Raw genomic sequence first — 16018 nt, 5'->3', positions numbered from 1 at the left:
ATGTGATTTTCATATAAACAACTAATAATTTTTAGTATAAGTATGTCCCACATATTGCATGAGACATACTAAAAAAGTATTCGTTGTTTACATGAAATTCACATTTAACTGAGCATCCTGAACAGTTGACCCTTGAACAACACGGGTCCACTTTTACGCGGATTTTTTTCAATAAACACATACTACAGGACTATTCAATCTGCGGTTGGTTGGCTTCGCAGATGCAGAACCACAGATACGAGGGCCTGCTATAAAGTTATAGGCAGGTTTTCGTCGATGCCAGCCCGGGTCAGTGCCTCTAACACCTGCATTGTTCAAGGATCAACTGTATTTTTATTTGCTAAATCTGGCAACCCTAGCCCATGCTTTCTCAGGTTTTTCAATGGTGCTCCCAAACTTTCTTTGTTGGTTGGAGAGCCCAACACAAATACTATGGATTTACAATTGAATAGGTAACTTAAGAATGTAGTTTCTAGAGTTAGACTGCCAAGATTCAAATCCCTTCTCTATCACTTCTTAGATGTATGGTCTTGAATAAATTCTTTAACCTGTCTGAGCCTCAGTTTCTTCATCTATAAAAAGGGTTGAGTGGATGAAATGAAAACGCATGTGAAGGGGTTAGCACAGTGCATAAGTGTTCAAAAATAACTTATTTTCAGTCATCTGGAAAAACTGGCTAGAAAACACACAGGTAACTAAGTGGGAAATCAAACAGATGTGATAACATGGAATAAGATTACAGGTAGGATAGCACATAGAGGAAGAGGGGAACAACACTGCAATTCAGCAAACGCAGTGTTGAGAATTCGTACTTCCAGCAATGCAGTAGATAGGTAGAAAATTAGCCAGTTTGGCCCTGTTGAAATTAATTGCCCACTTCTGGGCTCCAATTAAAAAAAAAAAAAAAGACTTGTAGAGGCGAGAAAGAAAAAATGTTAAAACCCAAAGAAAAAAAGTAGTTAAAAACTAAATCTCGTGGGTTGACCCCAGAAAAGGCAGAAGGGGAGTTTAGCAACTTCACTTTTATAAAACTTGCATCATTGTACAACACAGGGAATATAGCCAATATTTTAAAATAGGCATAAATGGAGCATAACCTTTAAAAACTGTGAATCACTATATTGTGCACCTGTAATGTATAATATTGTCCATCAACTATACTTCAATTTTTTTAAAAAGTTGTGGGGTTTCCCTGGTGGTCTAGTGGTTAAGACTCCACACTTCCACTGCAGGGGGCACGGGTTCGATCCCTGGTCAGGGAACTAAGATCCCGCCTGCCTCATGGCACAGCCAAAAAAAAAAAAAAAAAAAGGTTGCATCATGGTCAGCTAGATAGTCTAGCTCAGAGACCAAAGAAGAGGAAATGGGCTCGCAGAATAGAGCATTTTGAAAGATTTTACTTTAAGACTGGCTAAAATTTGAAATAGGGAGAAATGGTTATCTGCAAATAGAAAATAAATCCAGGGATTATCACAGATAACATTTTCTTCTCTGATAGTCTTGGGGAGATTCTGTGCTGTTTGGGATGGTTTAAATGTCATCCTCTCTATATGAAGGATCAAATGATCTCTAAAGGTCCTCCCCAGGTCTAGGGTTCTAGAATCTATATTGACATTTCAAAAGCCCAATGTGACAGCATGTTTGCTGAGGGATTGCCGTCATGGCTTCTCTACCTGAATTCATTTAAACTGGAACGTGGGCATTATTTTTCCATTTCTCTTCAGAGCCAAGTAACCAGGCAACAGTAATTTTTTATTATTTTATCTTTTTTTTTAATCCCCCTGAAAGAATCACAGTAAACTCAAAAGGAAACTTTTTTATTTTTTTTGGCCGCACCGCGCAGCTTGTGGGATCTTAATTCCCGACAGGGATGAAACCCACGCCCTAGGCAGTGAAAGTGCAGAGTCCTAACCACTGGACCGCCAGGGGATTCCCTAAAGGAAATAATTTTTAAATCCATAAATGTTTTTCTCATAATTCAGGGCCTTAGACTACAGAGATGAATATTTTAAAAGTTTGATGGCATTTATGGTGAGTAAGTATACTAGATTTTTATAAAATTGTTTATGAAACCGGTTCCTCTGGGTATTTGGCTTTCTCATCTCTTCTTTGTCCTTGCAAACTGTTGGAGCAATTTAAAGACAATTACTAGGGATGAGGTGATTTCAGACTTGCATTTTTCAAGGATTAAGTAGTATGGAAGGATGAAAGGTTAAATTAGATGGTTGATGTCCCAGGAAGAGGAAGAAACTAAAAAAGAAAATAAAGAGGAAAAAGTGGAATAAAATTCATTCAAAAGTACAGCTAAGACGTTAAAAAAAAATTGGAAAATGGGAAATGATAATGAGACTGGGGTCCCCATGATCTTTTTGCCTTTATTTCCGTTTTTATAAGGTCATAGAATGTTAGAGATGAAAAGTATCTTAGAAGTGAATCCACAATAAATCCTGTCCTACTCATCTTGGTCTCCCCTGGTTCCTTTACAGAGAAAACGTCTCAGTAAATGTGGACTAATGTCAAGGGGCTAGTGTTCATTGAACACTTGCTTTGGGGAGCACTCTGCTAAGTGTGTGTCACATGCTACCTTGATTGGTCCTTACTGCAAGTCTGAAGGAGATATTGACGGACTCCATTTTATAAATGAAAAACTGAGACGTTCAGTTACTTGTCCAGGATCACAGTTTAGTGACGAAACCAAGACTCAACTTGTGTCAGTCCTATGCCCACCACCACCCAAACTTGCCACCACTATCCTTATTAACTCGAAAGCTTAAATCACTCTTCCGATACTTTTTGGGGAGCCACACTCACATACACCATTGGGGTGGGGAGGCTGACCTTGTAATTCAAAGAAATGACCTGACCTATTAAATGAAGCTACTTCTACTTATTGACATAGCGAGCTCTCACCTGGATTATACATCCCTTAGTTCTGTTAAGTAGTTATGGTTTTTAAAATGTTGTCTAAATAGCATATCCGTTTAAGTATGTCATGCTCACCCAATCCTTCTGCTATACAGCCCTTCACCATGATCCCCATCACTGTAATCCCTTTGTTCCTTCCACCACTGCGCCACTAGGGAATTCCCTACTGCGCTAATCTTTGTATCGTTTGGCTCCTCATCCTGTTTGTGATCTTCACATGGCCCAGAGCTACACACATAGGAGACTCAAGAACTGGGCTGAATGTGTGCGGAGCCCAGGCTGGACTGTCTAAAGCTGCCTGTGCTCTCCTCCCAGAAGGCGGCACCTGCCACCGGGGTGTGTTGGGGGGGGGGACTGCGGTGTGGACAGTCCGAGTTGAGGTTTGTCGTTCAAACTATACACAGGGTTTTGTAAATTAAGTATCAATACAATAAGAATTCAAAGATCTCATTAAGTTTTTCTATTGATCACATATTGAAACCTTACTCTGGATATATTGGGCTATATAAAATGTTATTTTTTTAATGTGCCTATTAGAAAACTTTAAATTACTTATGTGTCTTACACTGGGACAGTACTGGGCTAAAGGATGACCAGAGGAAAAAAACCGTACATTTGAATCCTGCCATGTTCTTTGCAGTTTTCTTTTATTTATTTATTTATTTTTGCGGTACGCGGGCCTCTCACTCTTGTGGCCTCTTCCGTTGCGGAGCACAGGCTCCGGACGCGCAGGCTCAGCAGCCATAGCTCACGGCCCCAGCCGCTCCGCGGCACGTGGGATCCTCCCGGACAAAGGCACGAACCCGTGCCCCTTGCATCGGCGGCGGACTCTCAACCACTGCGCCACCAGGGAAGCCCTGCGGTTTTCTTTTATATCTCTTAACGGTTCCTCCTGAGAATCATCTGAGATAAAAGGCATGTCTCCCGCCCCAGCAGCTTTTCCTGCTGATCTGCGAGCAAACGACCCCGGGAAGAGGACCTCGGGCACAGGCCACGTTTCCTCAGTCCCTTCGGTTCCGCGGGGGCGGCAGAGACGGCGGACGCAGAAGGCCCGCCCCGCGGCCTGGGAACTACGCCAGCAGCGCTTCCGCACCCAGGAGCCCCGCCGGGCTTCCGCGGCGACCTTCCCAAGATGGCGCCGCCGCGGGGCCGGGGTCGGGGCCGCCGGCCGCACCGTCCCCGTCCCGCCCCGTGCTGACGATTGGCTGAGACGACACGGTGGTGAGCGGTGATTGGGCACACGGAGACGTGAGCTGGGCGGGACCGGAAGGGGTCTCAGCCTGGGAAGTGGGGGTCCGGGCTGGACGTTAGGCCCTGGGGGATGTGGAGAGCTGGCAGCATGTCCGCGGAGCTGGGGGTCGGCTTCGCCCTGAGGGCGGTGAACGAGCGCGTGCAGCAGGCGGTGACGCGGCGGCCGCGGGTGAGGAAGGGGACCGCGTGGTGGCGGTGGGCGGCCGCTTTGAGGTGGCGGGGGTGGGGGCAACACCTGCGTGTGAATGGGTCGTCACAGTGACGCAGAGGGGTCTCCCGGAGGGGCGGGACCAGCCCGCCGCCTGGGCATTGGCGCGGGTTGCAGAGCCCCCAAAAGGCTAGCGAAGGGGTTCCTCAGCTTCCGTCAGGTTTTCTGGAGGTTGGCTTGGTCGGAGCAGAAGGTGTCGGTATCCCGGGAAAATGACCAGTCTCCAGGCAGCGCGATCATTGTCCATCCCGCTTCGTATTAGGGGTCAGCAGCCTTGGCGGCTGGGAGAGGGGCCAGGCCTGTGCCCAGAGGCTGCAGGACAAGACGTCCACTACCAGAGCAGCCAAAGGAGGCCGGGTCTGACGGAGATCACGTGTGTGGCAGCGTCTCAGCTAGTAGATGCTCAATAAATGTCAGTCCCCCCACCCCCCTCGCTGGCGCAGGACAGGGTGGATTGGCCCGACTTGGGAGGGAGGCACCAGAGCTGCACTTGCGCGTTTGGGGCAGGAGGGAATTGACCTCCAATCCCAAGCAGTTTACGGGGAGATTTTTTTTTTCCTTGTATATATTTCCTCTCCTGTTGGAAGTTCACTAAACCAAAGGTCAATATCTTCCCCCCTCAGTGCAAGTTTAAGCTGAATTGTGTGGAGTGAGACAGGCTTGAATAGAGAGGTCAATGTTTTCTCTGATCAAGCATTTATGGTGTTAGAGCTCAGAATGCTGGCCTGGAGACAGAAGACCTGTATTAGTGTAGCCTTTACTTGGCTGTTACTTAGACGTTACCTTGAACAAGTCACTTAACTGCTCGGGCTGTCAGTTTCCTCCTATGTACAGGCAATGGAACGCTCTAAGCTCCCTTCCAGCATTAATTTTTTGTGATTCTCCAAGAAAAAGCTAGAGATTCTACTAATAAATAATCACGCTAGGGGGTGCTCCCAGCATAATTCTCAGGCAGATGGGCTGCCTTTTCCACTTTTTTCTCTAGAAACTGTCAATTCATCAGCATAATCCTAGGAGTTATGACATGGTCTCAGAAGGTTGGCAGTGCAGCCCTCAGGAGGAAGGGGAAACTCTTTGCTAATCATTGTAACTTTTCAGGCCCTTTGAGAACTCTGTGATTCTGTAAAAATACCAGAGGGTGATGGGGTACATGAAAACTGAGCCATATGGGGATAGGTGAATCTCTTCCCTGTGTGGATTTGGTTACAGTAGAGTCCAGGGAAGCCGTGCTCTTTATGTAACGGCCATGACAGGAGGGTCAGATAGGTCTAATCCTGAGTCCAGAGCCTTCTGTGTCCTTGCCTTAGTTCTGCCGCTGGTTCTTGATTAGATTGTACAATAAGTTACAGAGTTGCCCTAAGCAGGTAGCTTTTGAGAGTGCCTGTGGGCAATATTGATAATTACACCAGGACCCAGATGAGTTTCCAAGACTGTTGACCTCGGGATTTCAGAAGCCAGAAGTGGCCTCCCTTCTAGTCAGAGAGCATTGCCTTCTCTTGACAAAGTGACTCTTAAACCTCCAACCTTGGCATGCAAGAGACTCATCCGGAGAGCTTGATTTAAAGGAGATTCTCAGACTCCAGACTGAGATTCAGATCCAGTGGGTCTGGAGCAGGACCCAGGGGATGCTGATACTGTCGGTCAAAGACCAGGCTTTACGGAAATCCTGCTCTTACTTACCTGCCCAGCTCTCCTGAGAGGTCTTCTGCTATCTAGCAGAAGGTAGCTAGCGTATTAGAGTTAGATGCCACGCATACAAAAGACATTTGATCAACATCATTTGATACTGATCTCCCTGCAGTATTGGAAAAATGGATCTTCCAGAATGCCAAGTTAAAGATCTCTGCCAGTCTCTTCTACAGGATGTCCTACAGGGCTTATTGGGATAATATTCCCAACCATTGATTCATCTGGGTCTTTTCCTCCTGGCAGGAACTCCCAGCCATCCAGCCCCGGCTAGTAGCGGTCAGCAAAACCAAACCTGCAGACATGGTGATCGAGGCCTACAGTCACGGGCAGCGCACTTTCGGGGAGAACTATGTAAGAGCCCTTTTCCACACTGCCCTCGGAAGAGTCACGCATGCCAGGCTTCTGACTTGTTCTGTTTTTACCCTTTAGGTTCAGGAACTGCTTGAAAAAGCATCAAATCCTAAAGTAAGTGGAATCTGAATTCTTTAGTTTGGATCTCAGTCTTGGCTGTTCGGTTGAAAATTAGACCCACGTCGGTGGTTGAGTTTTAGAGCAGGAGGTCGGGCTGGCGGTAGAAATGTCTGCGTTCACCTTGAGCCCTAAACATTTCTCATCTAGATTTTCTTTCTTTCTTAAGACCATCGTTTTCTCCTTTGTGGCTTTTTGAAAATGGTGATTTTTAGGAGCTTGCTGTAATCTTGGATCTTTTTGAGATTTGAAAGCTTTAATCAGTTCATTCTTAATGGGCAATATCTGAAAGAAGGAGAGAGTTGATGGGAACAAGGAAGAGAAATGGAACAGAAGCCTTCAGTTTTTCTCTAAGGATCCTTAGGAGCCTGACTGAAGATGACAGTAGTGGTTTATTGCATAGAGGGGAAAGGTCAGAAGGCAGCGTGCAAGGTATGTGGGCGTGCAAGGCCTCCGCACAGTGTAAGTCAAACACGGTCACCTCTTTCTCTTCAGATTCTGTCTTCGTGTCCTGAGATCAAATGGCACTTCATTGGCCATCTACAGAAACAAAATGTCAGCAAATTGATGGGTAAGATAAAACTCTAAATACGAAGACACAGTTTTTTCGTCATTGTATCACCTACAGTACCTTCTGTGGAAGAGAGAAGATTTTAGAGTATTCCTGATTCACCATTTGTGCTTTGGAGTTTCTTTTGGGAAAGAAATCTTAGTTCTTTTTTCAGTTTTTTCTTTTCAGTTGAAGTGTAGTTGATTTACAATGTTGTGCTCATCTCTGCTGTACAGCAAAGTGACTCAGTTATACACATATATGCATTCTCTTCTTATATTCTTTTCCATTACGGTTTATCACAGGATGTTGAATATAGTTCCCTGTGCTACACAGTAGGACCTTGTTGTTTATCCATTCTCTATATAACAGTTTGCATCTACTAACCCCAGACTCCCAGTCTGTCCCTCTCCCTCCCCCTCCCCCTTGCCAACCACAAGTCTGTTCTCTGTGTCTGTGAATCTGTTTCTGTTTTATAGATAGGTTCATTTGTGCCATATTTTAGATTCCACATATAAGTGATATCATATGGTATTTGTCTTCCTCTTTCTGACTTACTTCACTTAGCATGATCATCTCTAGTTGCATCCATGTTGCCGCAAAGGGCATTAGGAAATCTTCGTTCTTGATATAAGGGAAAACATCATGTAAGAAAAGAATGAACTCACAATTGACTGGGTAATATATACTTGGAAACCTACCTAACCTCACATTAGGTATTTTTTGGTGGTCTTTGAAATAAATTATAAGGAATTAATAAAGTCCATAACATTTTTCAGCTGGCAAAGGAGACACTTTTGTCCTTTTCCCTTTAAATGAAAGGCTACAGTAAATAAAATGCAATAATATACAATACTACAAGTAAAGTATATAATAATAAAATACAATATACAGTAACATACAGTAAATAAAGTAAAATTAAGAATTAACTATAGAAAGACTTAACTGCGTGAAAATGACAGGTGGAGATCTTCCTGAATAACTGAATACTTATTTCTCTCAAGGTGTCAAAATTAAAGTAACCTGTATTTATTTTTTATTTTTTATTTATTTTTTTTTTTGTATTTATTTTTTAAAACAGCCTTATTGAAGTATAATTGACATACAATAAATTGCACATATTTGATTTGATAAGTTTTGACATATGTTTGCACTTATGAAACCATCACAACAATCATGGTCTTAAACATATTCAGAATGGCCATCATCAAAAATTATACAAATAATAAATGCCGGAGAGGGTGTGGAGAAAAGGGAACCCTCCTGCACTGTTGATGGGAATGTAAATTGATACAGCCACTGTGGAGAACAGGATGGAGATTCCTTAAACTAAAAATAGAACTGACATATGATCCAGCAATCCCACTCCTGCGCATATATCCAGAAAAGATGAAAACTCTAATTTGAAAAGATACAAGCACCCCAGTGTTCACTGCAGCACTGTTTACAATAGCCAAGACATGGAAGCATCCTGAGTGTCCATCAACAGATGAGTGGATAAAGAAGATGTGGTACCTATATACAATGGAATATTACTCAGCCATAAAAATGAATGAAATTCGGCCATTTGCAGCAACATAGATGGACCTAGAGATTATACTAAGTGAAGTAAGGCTGAGAAAGACAAATATATGCTATCACTTATATGTGGAATCTAAAAAAAAAAAAAAGGTACAAAATGAACTTATTTATAAAACAGCATCAGACTCACAGACAGGAAACAAACTTATGGTTACCAAAGGGGAAAGGGGTGGGGGGAGGGATAAATCAGGACTGTGGGATTAACAGATACACACCACTATGTATAAAATAGATAAACAACAAGGTCCTACTGCATAGCACAGGGAACTATATTCAGTATCTTGTAATAACTTTTATGGGAAAAGAATCAGAATATATGTAACTGAATCACTTTGCTCTATACCTGAAACTAACACAATATTGTAAATCAACTATACATCAATTTAAAAAGAAGAATGCAAATAAAGTGATTAGCATATTACCTGGGGATTTCAGTATTTAATAAAAGTAAGCTGCTGATGTTGCTTCTGTCTTGTTGTTTTTTATCTGAGGCAAGACTAAATGCATCTTTGGGAAAGAAGTTGGTTTTGATGACAGCTAAGTGTCTCCCTTAGCTGTCAGTGGTCATCCTGATGTCCTTGTTGAATAAGAGCATCCCCATCCCAGGAAGTTTAAAGACATGGAGATATCAGGCCCAGGGAGCACTTCAGCTTTCACTGTTGAACCTTCCCTTATTGTCATCTTGGCCTCTTTCTCTCAGTTTGAACTGAGATTTAATCAGATCAAGCCTGCCAGTCATAATCTCTACAATTATCAGCTGCTTTTTTTCCCACTGTTTATTGTTTTTTTAATTTTTATTTTTTTTTATTGAAGTGTGGTTGATTTTCTTTTTTTTTTAAATATTTATTTATTTATTTTTGGCTGCATCAGGTCTTAGTTGCAGTGTGTGGGCCTCTCTCTAGTTGTGGCGCTCAGGCTCCAGAGCGCGTGGGCTCTGTAGTTGCAGCACGCAGGCTCTCTAGTTGTGGTGCACGGGCTCAGTAGTTGCGGCGTGTGGGCTTAGTTGCCCCACGGCATGTGGTATCTTAGTTCCCTAACCAGGGATCGAACTCGCGTCCCCTGCGTTGGAAGGTGGATTCTTAACCACTGGACCACCAGGGAAGTCCCTAAGTATAGTTGATTTTCAACGTTGTGTTAGTTTCAGGTGTAAAGTGAAGTGATTAAGATAGATAGATAGATAGATAGATAGATAGATAGATAGATAGATTCTTTTTCAGATTCTTTTCCCATACAGGTTATTGCAAAATGTTGAGTATAGTTCCTTGTGCTATACAGTAGGTCCTTGTTGGTTATCTGTTTTATATATAGTAGTGTGTATATATTACTCCCAAACTCCTAATTTATAAACTATCAGCTTCTTGAAGCTTATGGATGGATACGTGTGCTGCCTGATCGTAGCATGTCATCACCTCCCTTTCTTTATTCATGTTTTCCGATTAGACAGCAGTGGGCTGACATTCAAACTTAATATCTAGTAAACTGTCACGTAAGTCTTAGCAGAACTGAGACTTACTGTCCTTTTCTTTTCCTGGGAAATTATTTTCCCGTCTACCCAGAAAAGCTTTGTGGTGTGTTGCTTGCTGCGGTCAGGTGAGTGAAGAATGACCTGGCCTCTTTCTCATTACAGCTGTCCCCAATCTCTTCATGCTGGAAACAGTGGATTCTGTGAAGCTGGCAGACAAAGTGAACAGCGCGTGGCAGAAAAAAGGTTCTCCCGAAAGGTTAAAGGTTATGGTCCAGATCAACACCAGCGGAGAGGAGAGTAAGTGACCAGACCTGGACTGCAGACTTTTCTCCCCTTAGGATGGTTGTACCTCAGGAAGAATGGCAGGCCTAGGCATCTGATACCTAAGGTTACAGAAAGAAGTCACAGGCCTTTAAAGAAACTGTTGTATGTAGGGTCTCGGCACAGTGACATCCAAACCTGTCCACGTGTAATTATTTAATACATCGTGGTTTGTTATTTCTTAATTTTTGAGGAGGTGGGCCAGGGAAATCGAGAAGGGCATTGTGACTTTCATCCTGAAAATTCTCAGAGGTCACCACCCCTCCTGAAAGAGATTGCAGTTTTACATGTATAATACTTCTCAGGGCCTAACAAAACTGTTTAATGTTACATTAGGAGAAAATCGAAGAAATATCACTGTGAGTACCAATCAGTGAATATGTTTAGGGGGCTTGGGTTAACAATGTAAAACGGTAAACCGAACCGGGGCTCTGAAATCAGGCAGACCTGGAGTCTGAGCTCCACCATTTGCAGCGTTGTAACCTTGAGGAACGCACCTGACCTCTGCACTTCACTGCCTTATCTGGCAGTGTAAGCAGGGCAGCACTCCCAAGGGTGCACTCCCAAGGCACGAACGTGGAAATGGAGGTAAAGCTGTTGCTATAGAGCCCTGAGCGTCTTACCTGTTAGCTGTTTGTTAAGAATAAGTGTTTACAGACCAGTCATTTGCCTACAAAGCTGAGGCTGAAGGGACAAGCATGGGGCCTGGAAACAGTGGATTCAGGAGTCAGCCTACCTGGATCCACATCCCAGTTCCACATTTCCTGGTTGTGTGACCTTGGGAAAGGTACTTGGTCTCCCAGTGCCTCAGTCTCCTCCTCTTTAGAATGGAGAAAGTAAGAGTACTTACTTCATCCACTTACTGCATTAAATGAAAAGCTCTAAGGACTTGGCACATGTGCCTGGCACAGAAGTGTTCAGTAAATTTTAACAATTATCGTTATATGTACATGTACCTAGATTCTACATTACATTATCAATATAGGTAAATCTGAAATTGACTCCAGATCAAGTCTGTTACATCATTTCTTGACCAGTGGCTATCATTTGCCCTAATTAAAGATTGGTGGATTGTTAGCATCTCCATTTGTTAACTTAGAGAAGGACAGTATCCATCCTTATAACTGTATAACAAATAATCATTTGCTGCAGATTCCTCCTCTGGTTGTTAATTCGCAAGTTCAGTTAAATTTTGCAAGTTATCGTCAAAACTATGCAATATATACTTCATTTTTTATTTTTTTACAATTCTACTAATAAATTAATAAAACGGTAGAAATACCAGATTTGGAAAAATAATTCTCAGGTTAATCTGGCATTTTGGCGATGGGAATCTTGGTGTGTCAAGAAAAGCAGTGTTCTTTCTTTTCCTTCTACTCTAGCTGTTCTCAGATGCTGAGGTAGAATAAAGAGAATCCAGTTTAGAGCTTGAGAAACTCAGAACCAGCTCAGAAGGGGAGTAACACACACGGAGACCTCAGTGTAAAGTCACTCTCTCGGTCTTGAGGACAAGTTCTTCCAAGAAGTCCTCTTGTCTGAGAGCCACCCCGTCTGTCATAAGGAAGGGATGAGAAGGGGGCTGTCCTCTGGCTTCTCGGAACATCTTGGTGTGTTCTGTGTGTCTTCTGTTTCTTTTTGTGAAGGCAAACACGGCCTGCCCCCTGCAGAGACGGTGGCCATGGTGGAACACATAAACGCCAAGTGCCCCAGCCTGGAGTTCGTGGGGCTGATGACCATCGGGAGCTTAGGGCACGACCTTAGTCAAGGACCAAACCCAGACTTCCAGGTACTCGGGGCCCGGGGTGGGGTGCTGCTCACGTGCTAAGCAAGCATCCGGGGAGGTGCTGGAGCAGGGCTGGCTGCTGCCGTCAACTCCACAGACATCCCGGACGTTGCCTGTCATGTTATATTATTACCCTCTTCTGGCACTCTCCTCATACGGGACACAGAACAGGTCCCCAAACCTCCACAGACCCTTCTCGGCTCACTTTGAACCTGCCTGACACAGTCTTTAGAGAAAATGAGCTCTGACTTCCTCCCCAACGACTGACAGCTTTCTTGAAAAGGAGGAGCATTTGCTAAAAAAAAAAAAAAAAAACCCTTTCAGTAACTTCTGGCAATTTTTTTTTAATTTATTTATTTATTTATCCATTTTTGCTGTGTTGGGTCTTCGTTTCTGTGTGAGGGCTTTCCCCAGTTGCGGCGAGTGGGGGCCACTCCTCATCGCGGTGCGCGGGCCTCTCACTATCGTGGCCTCTCTTGCTGCGGAGCACAAGCTCCAGACGCACAGGCTCAGTAGTTGTGGCTCACGGGCCTAGTTGCTCCGCGGCATGTGGGGTCTTCCCAGACCAGGGCTCGAACCCGTGTCCCCTGCATTGGCAGGCAGATTCTCAACCACTGCGCCATCAGGGAAGCCCTGGCAATTTTTTTTAAACATTTTTTTTCTATCCTTTTAAAAAATTGTATTTTATTTATTTATTTTTGGCTGCACTGGGTCTTCGTTGCTGCACGCAGGCTTTCTCTAGTTGTGGCGAGCGGGGGCTACTCTTCATTGCGGTGCGCGGGCTTCTCATTGCGGTGGCTTCTCTTGTTGCGGAGCACTGGCTCTAGGCTCACGGGCTTCAGTAGTTGTGGCGCGCGGGCTTAGTTGCTCCACGGCACATGGGATCCTCCCGGACCAGGGATCGAACCCGTGTCCCCTGCATTGGCAGGCGGATACTTAACCTCTGCGCCACCAGGGAAGTCCACTTCCGGCAATTTTAACAGGGCTTGACACCATGAGGAATAAAGAATCTCTGTCAGAGATGTTGAGATTTAGCCGCTTTCAGGCATCCTCAGAGAAGGCAGGGATAAATGGATGTCACACTCGTCTCTCTGTCAGGTGTTACTGTCCCTCCGGGAGGAGCTGTGCAAGGAGCTGAGCATTCCTGCCGACCAGGTGGAGCTGAGCATGGGCATGTCCGTGGACTTCCAGCATGCGGTGAGTGTCCTCCCCAGTGCCCTCGGGTGCCTCAAGTTCGGGTCCAAAGGGCCCCAGCAAGAATGTGTTTCTGCTACAGAAAATACCTCATTGTAGCGTTAGGGCGCCCAGGAGTGCTGGTTCTCACCTATACTAACATCCCCAGCCCCTTCTTTTTTGAAATGAAGTGTATAGAAATTATAGCCCCACACATAATTTTTTAAATTAATTCCCTAAGTGGAATCTAAAGGAAAGTAAGAAGACATTAAACTACAACTTCTTAAAAAGGCATCTCCCTGTGTTCATGCTTGGGCGTGGTTACATGACAGTAAGTCATGACGAAGTAGTACGATGCCTCATCGTCCGTGTAGATTCACCGTGATGGTAGCAGCTCTCAGTATGTTCTGATGTTCTACAGTATGTGCTGAATTAACAACTCACATCCGTGACCTTCTGGGGCAGTGAATAACTTGATAAAGTGTTCCAAAAATCACACTATAAACCTTCCTCCAGGTAGACAGTAGTAGCTCTTGTGGAAAATAGAATATACTAAAACAATGCAAAAAACTTTGTGTTTATAAGTAAAATGGAATTAGATCCTGTGCTCAGGAGGATCTAAGCCACGCCACATAGCTTGTGACATCTCAGTCCCCTGAGCAGGGATCGAACCCATGCCCCCTGCAGTGGAAGTACGGAGTCCTAACCGCTGGACCACCAGGGAAGTCCCCTTACTTACTTCTTAAACACCCTCTCCTGGTGAACCACTGCCCCATAGTCCTCTGCAGGTGCGTCATCGTTGTCCTTCCGAGAAGCCCCTCAAATGCGGCGCAGCTTCCGCGTCTGCCGCGTTTCGTTATTTTAAACTCAGCCCTCGGTTCTCCTTTCCCACAGATTGAAGTGGGATCTACGAATGTCCGAATAGGAAGCACCATTTTTGGAGAGCGAGATTACTCCAAGAAAGCTGCCCCGGACAAGCCTGCAGCAGAGCTGAAGGCCCCGGCAGCAGAGGTGGCCCGGGCACATTGAGCAGCGGCCCAGCCCAAGGGCCGGGTCCAGGAAGACTAACTATGCACTACTCTGGCCTTTCACTTCCACATGCCCCACGTCACAGCACGACCACACCCTCCTCGGGACCTGGAGAGAGCACGCCGATGATTATGTGCGTCGATGGAAACCATCTGACTTAGTGTCTGACACAGGAAGCTCACTTCAAGCAGTGACTTTGGATTGGATTCGAGGAATCCAGACTTTTCTGCAGAACAGGTACCTGGGCACTAGTCAGGAGTTGAGTTCAGGCTTGAACATGGCCCAGGAGCACCAACCAACCCATGAATGCCTTTCCCAGGTTACAACTTGGTGGCTAATGCCTTTAATCACCAAAGTCAGAGGGATTCCCACTTGTCACCACTTCAATAGAAAGTTCCCTGTTACCAACTTCGTACAAACCCCACTGAGCAGCCATCTCTGCTACTCCGGAGCAGCATGGTTTCTGCCCCCAGTCTCCACCCCACCCAGTAAACGTTGGTCTCCACTCTGGAATGGCAGTACAGGTAACTTCGGGACCTGCCTTGAGTTAGTCCTCCAGACCCACATTGTGGCTGATGAGAGCTGTGTCCTCGGCCACCGTGTGGTGCTGACCCTGAAAATTACAGGGCAACTAACATAAGCGGTCCTTTGGGCCTTTCTAACATCCTCCTCCAGAGACAGGACTTTGAGCTTTTGCCCTGGGCCCTACGGTGATGACCATCAAATGATACGATTGTTCCGCCACCATAGTCCCCATTATGATGATTTCTTATCTCATAGCTCCCCAGATATGAAAGATTCCCTGAAAGCCAGTTCGGGCTCACAGTTTCAACAAAGCCTGGCTTTGAGGTTCCTGTTCCTGGGAGCACTTTTTAGGCATATTTATAGCCTCCCCTCACAACCATGTTTATAAGGCAGAATTTTGCAAGTCTTGACGTTAATAGAGTAGCTAGCTCTTCAAAACCCAGAAAGCACAATTCTCGGACAGTCACAACAGACAGCTGTAGTCTGGGTCGTTGTTTTCTAGGTGGCTTTTTCTTACTTATTCAAGCCCCAGTCTTTAATTTTATGAAACAACTTCCGTTAAGCTCCTGCCGAAATGAAATTTTATGAAACTTAAACCATTACGATTCCTGTACTGTTGCAATCAAAGCTATAGTGTGATATTTCAGTCTATTAAATAAAAATGCGAGTGAATTATGCCATCTATGCCAATTACAAAGCGATTAAAAGATTTATTTTCTACATCTGGTGTAGTGAGTGAGTATAACAGGAGGGGGGCCTTGGACCCGATAGGAAGCCACTGTGCCCGTCACTGGCATCGTACAGCTTTGGAGAAGGGCTTCCTGTGGGTCACAGATACAGCCAAAGCCAGACTGCGGATGAAAGAGGGATTCTGAACTTCTAAGAGCAAGAAAGTGAAATGTTGGCATTTCAGGAACTGCAAGAATAAAGAGGTTGCCTCTTGCTGTAAGAAACTCTTAAAACTGCCTCTAGGTGGCAACATTGGCTAACCTGAGGGGCAAGCTTTGGCACGCCACTGTCCCCAGACTACTCTGGAAGAGGCTGTCACCC

General features: G+C 44.8%; 1 protein-coding gene across 2 annotated transcripts; it reads left to right on the top strand.

Moving 5' to 3' along the window:
• The first annotated feature begins 3942 nt into the window (after window positions 1-3942).
• On the top strand, window positions 3943-15688 carry PLPBP (pyridoxal phosphate binding protein). Of its 2 annotated transcripts, XM_082608777.1 has the most exons (9): window positions 3943-4345; window positions 4647-4796; window positions 6317-6424; window positions 6503-6538; window positions 7037-7112; window positions 10300-10434; window positions 12102-12244; window positions 13340-13438; window positions 14309-15688. In XM_082608777.1, exons 1-9 carry the CDS (start codon window positions 4247-4249, stop codon window positions 14441-14443), a joined length of 981 nt encoding a protein of 326 aa, XP_082464903.1. In that variant the 5' UTR covers window positions 3943-4246; the 3' UTR covers window positions 14444-15688. The 2 variants fall into 2 exon arrangements, with proteins under 2 accessions (XP_082464903.1, XP_082464902.1); XM_082608776.1 differs by lacking the exon at window positions 4647-4796 and having other exon boundaries at window positions 4133-4345.
• The last annotated feature ends 330 nt before the right edge of the window (window positions 15689-16018 follow it).

Source organism: Mesoplodon mirus (genome assembly GCF_964341445.2).
Source record: "Mesoplodon mirus genome assembly, chromosome: 20".
Taxonomy (NCBI): domain Eukaryota; kingdom Metazoa; phylum Chordata; class Mammalia; order Artiodactyla; family Ziphiidae; genus Mesoplodon; species Mesoplodon mirus.
Note: the sequence above shows the minus strand (reverse complement) of the source record. Positions and strands in the feature narration are given on the sequence as shown.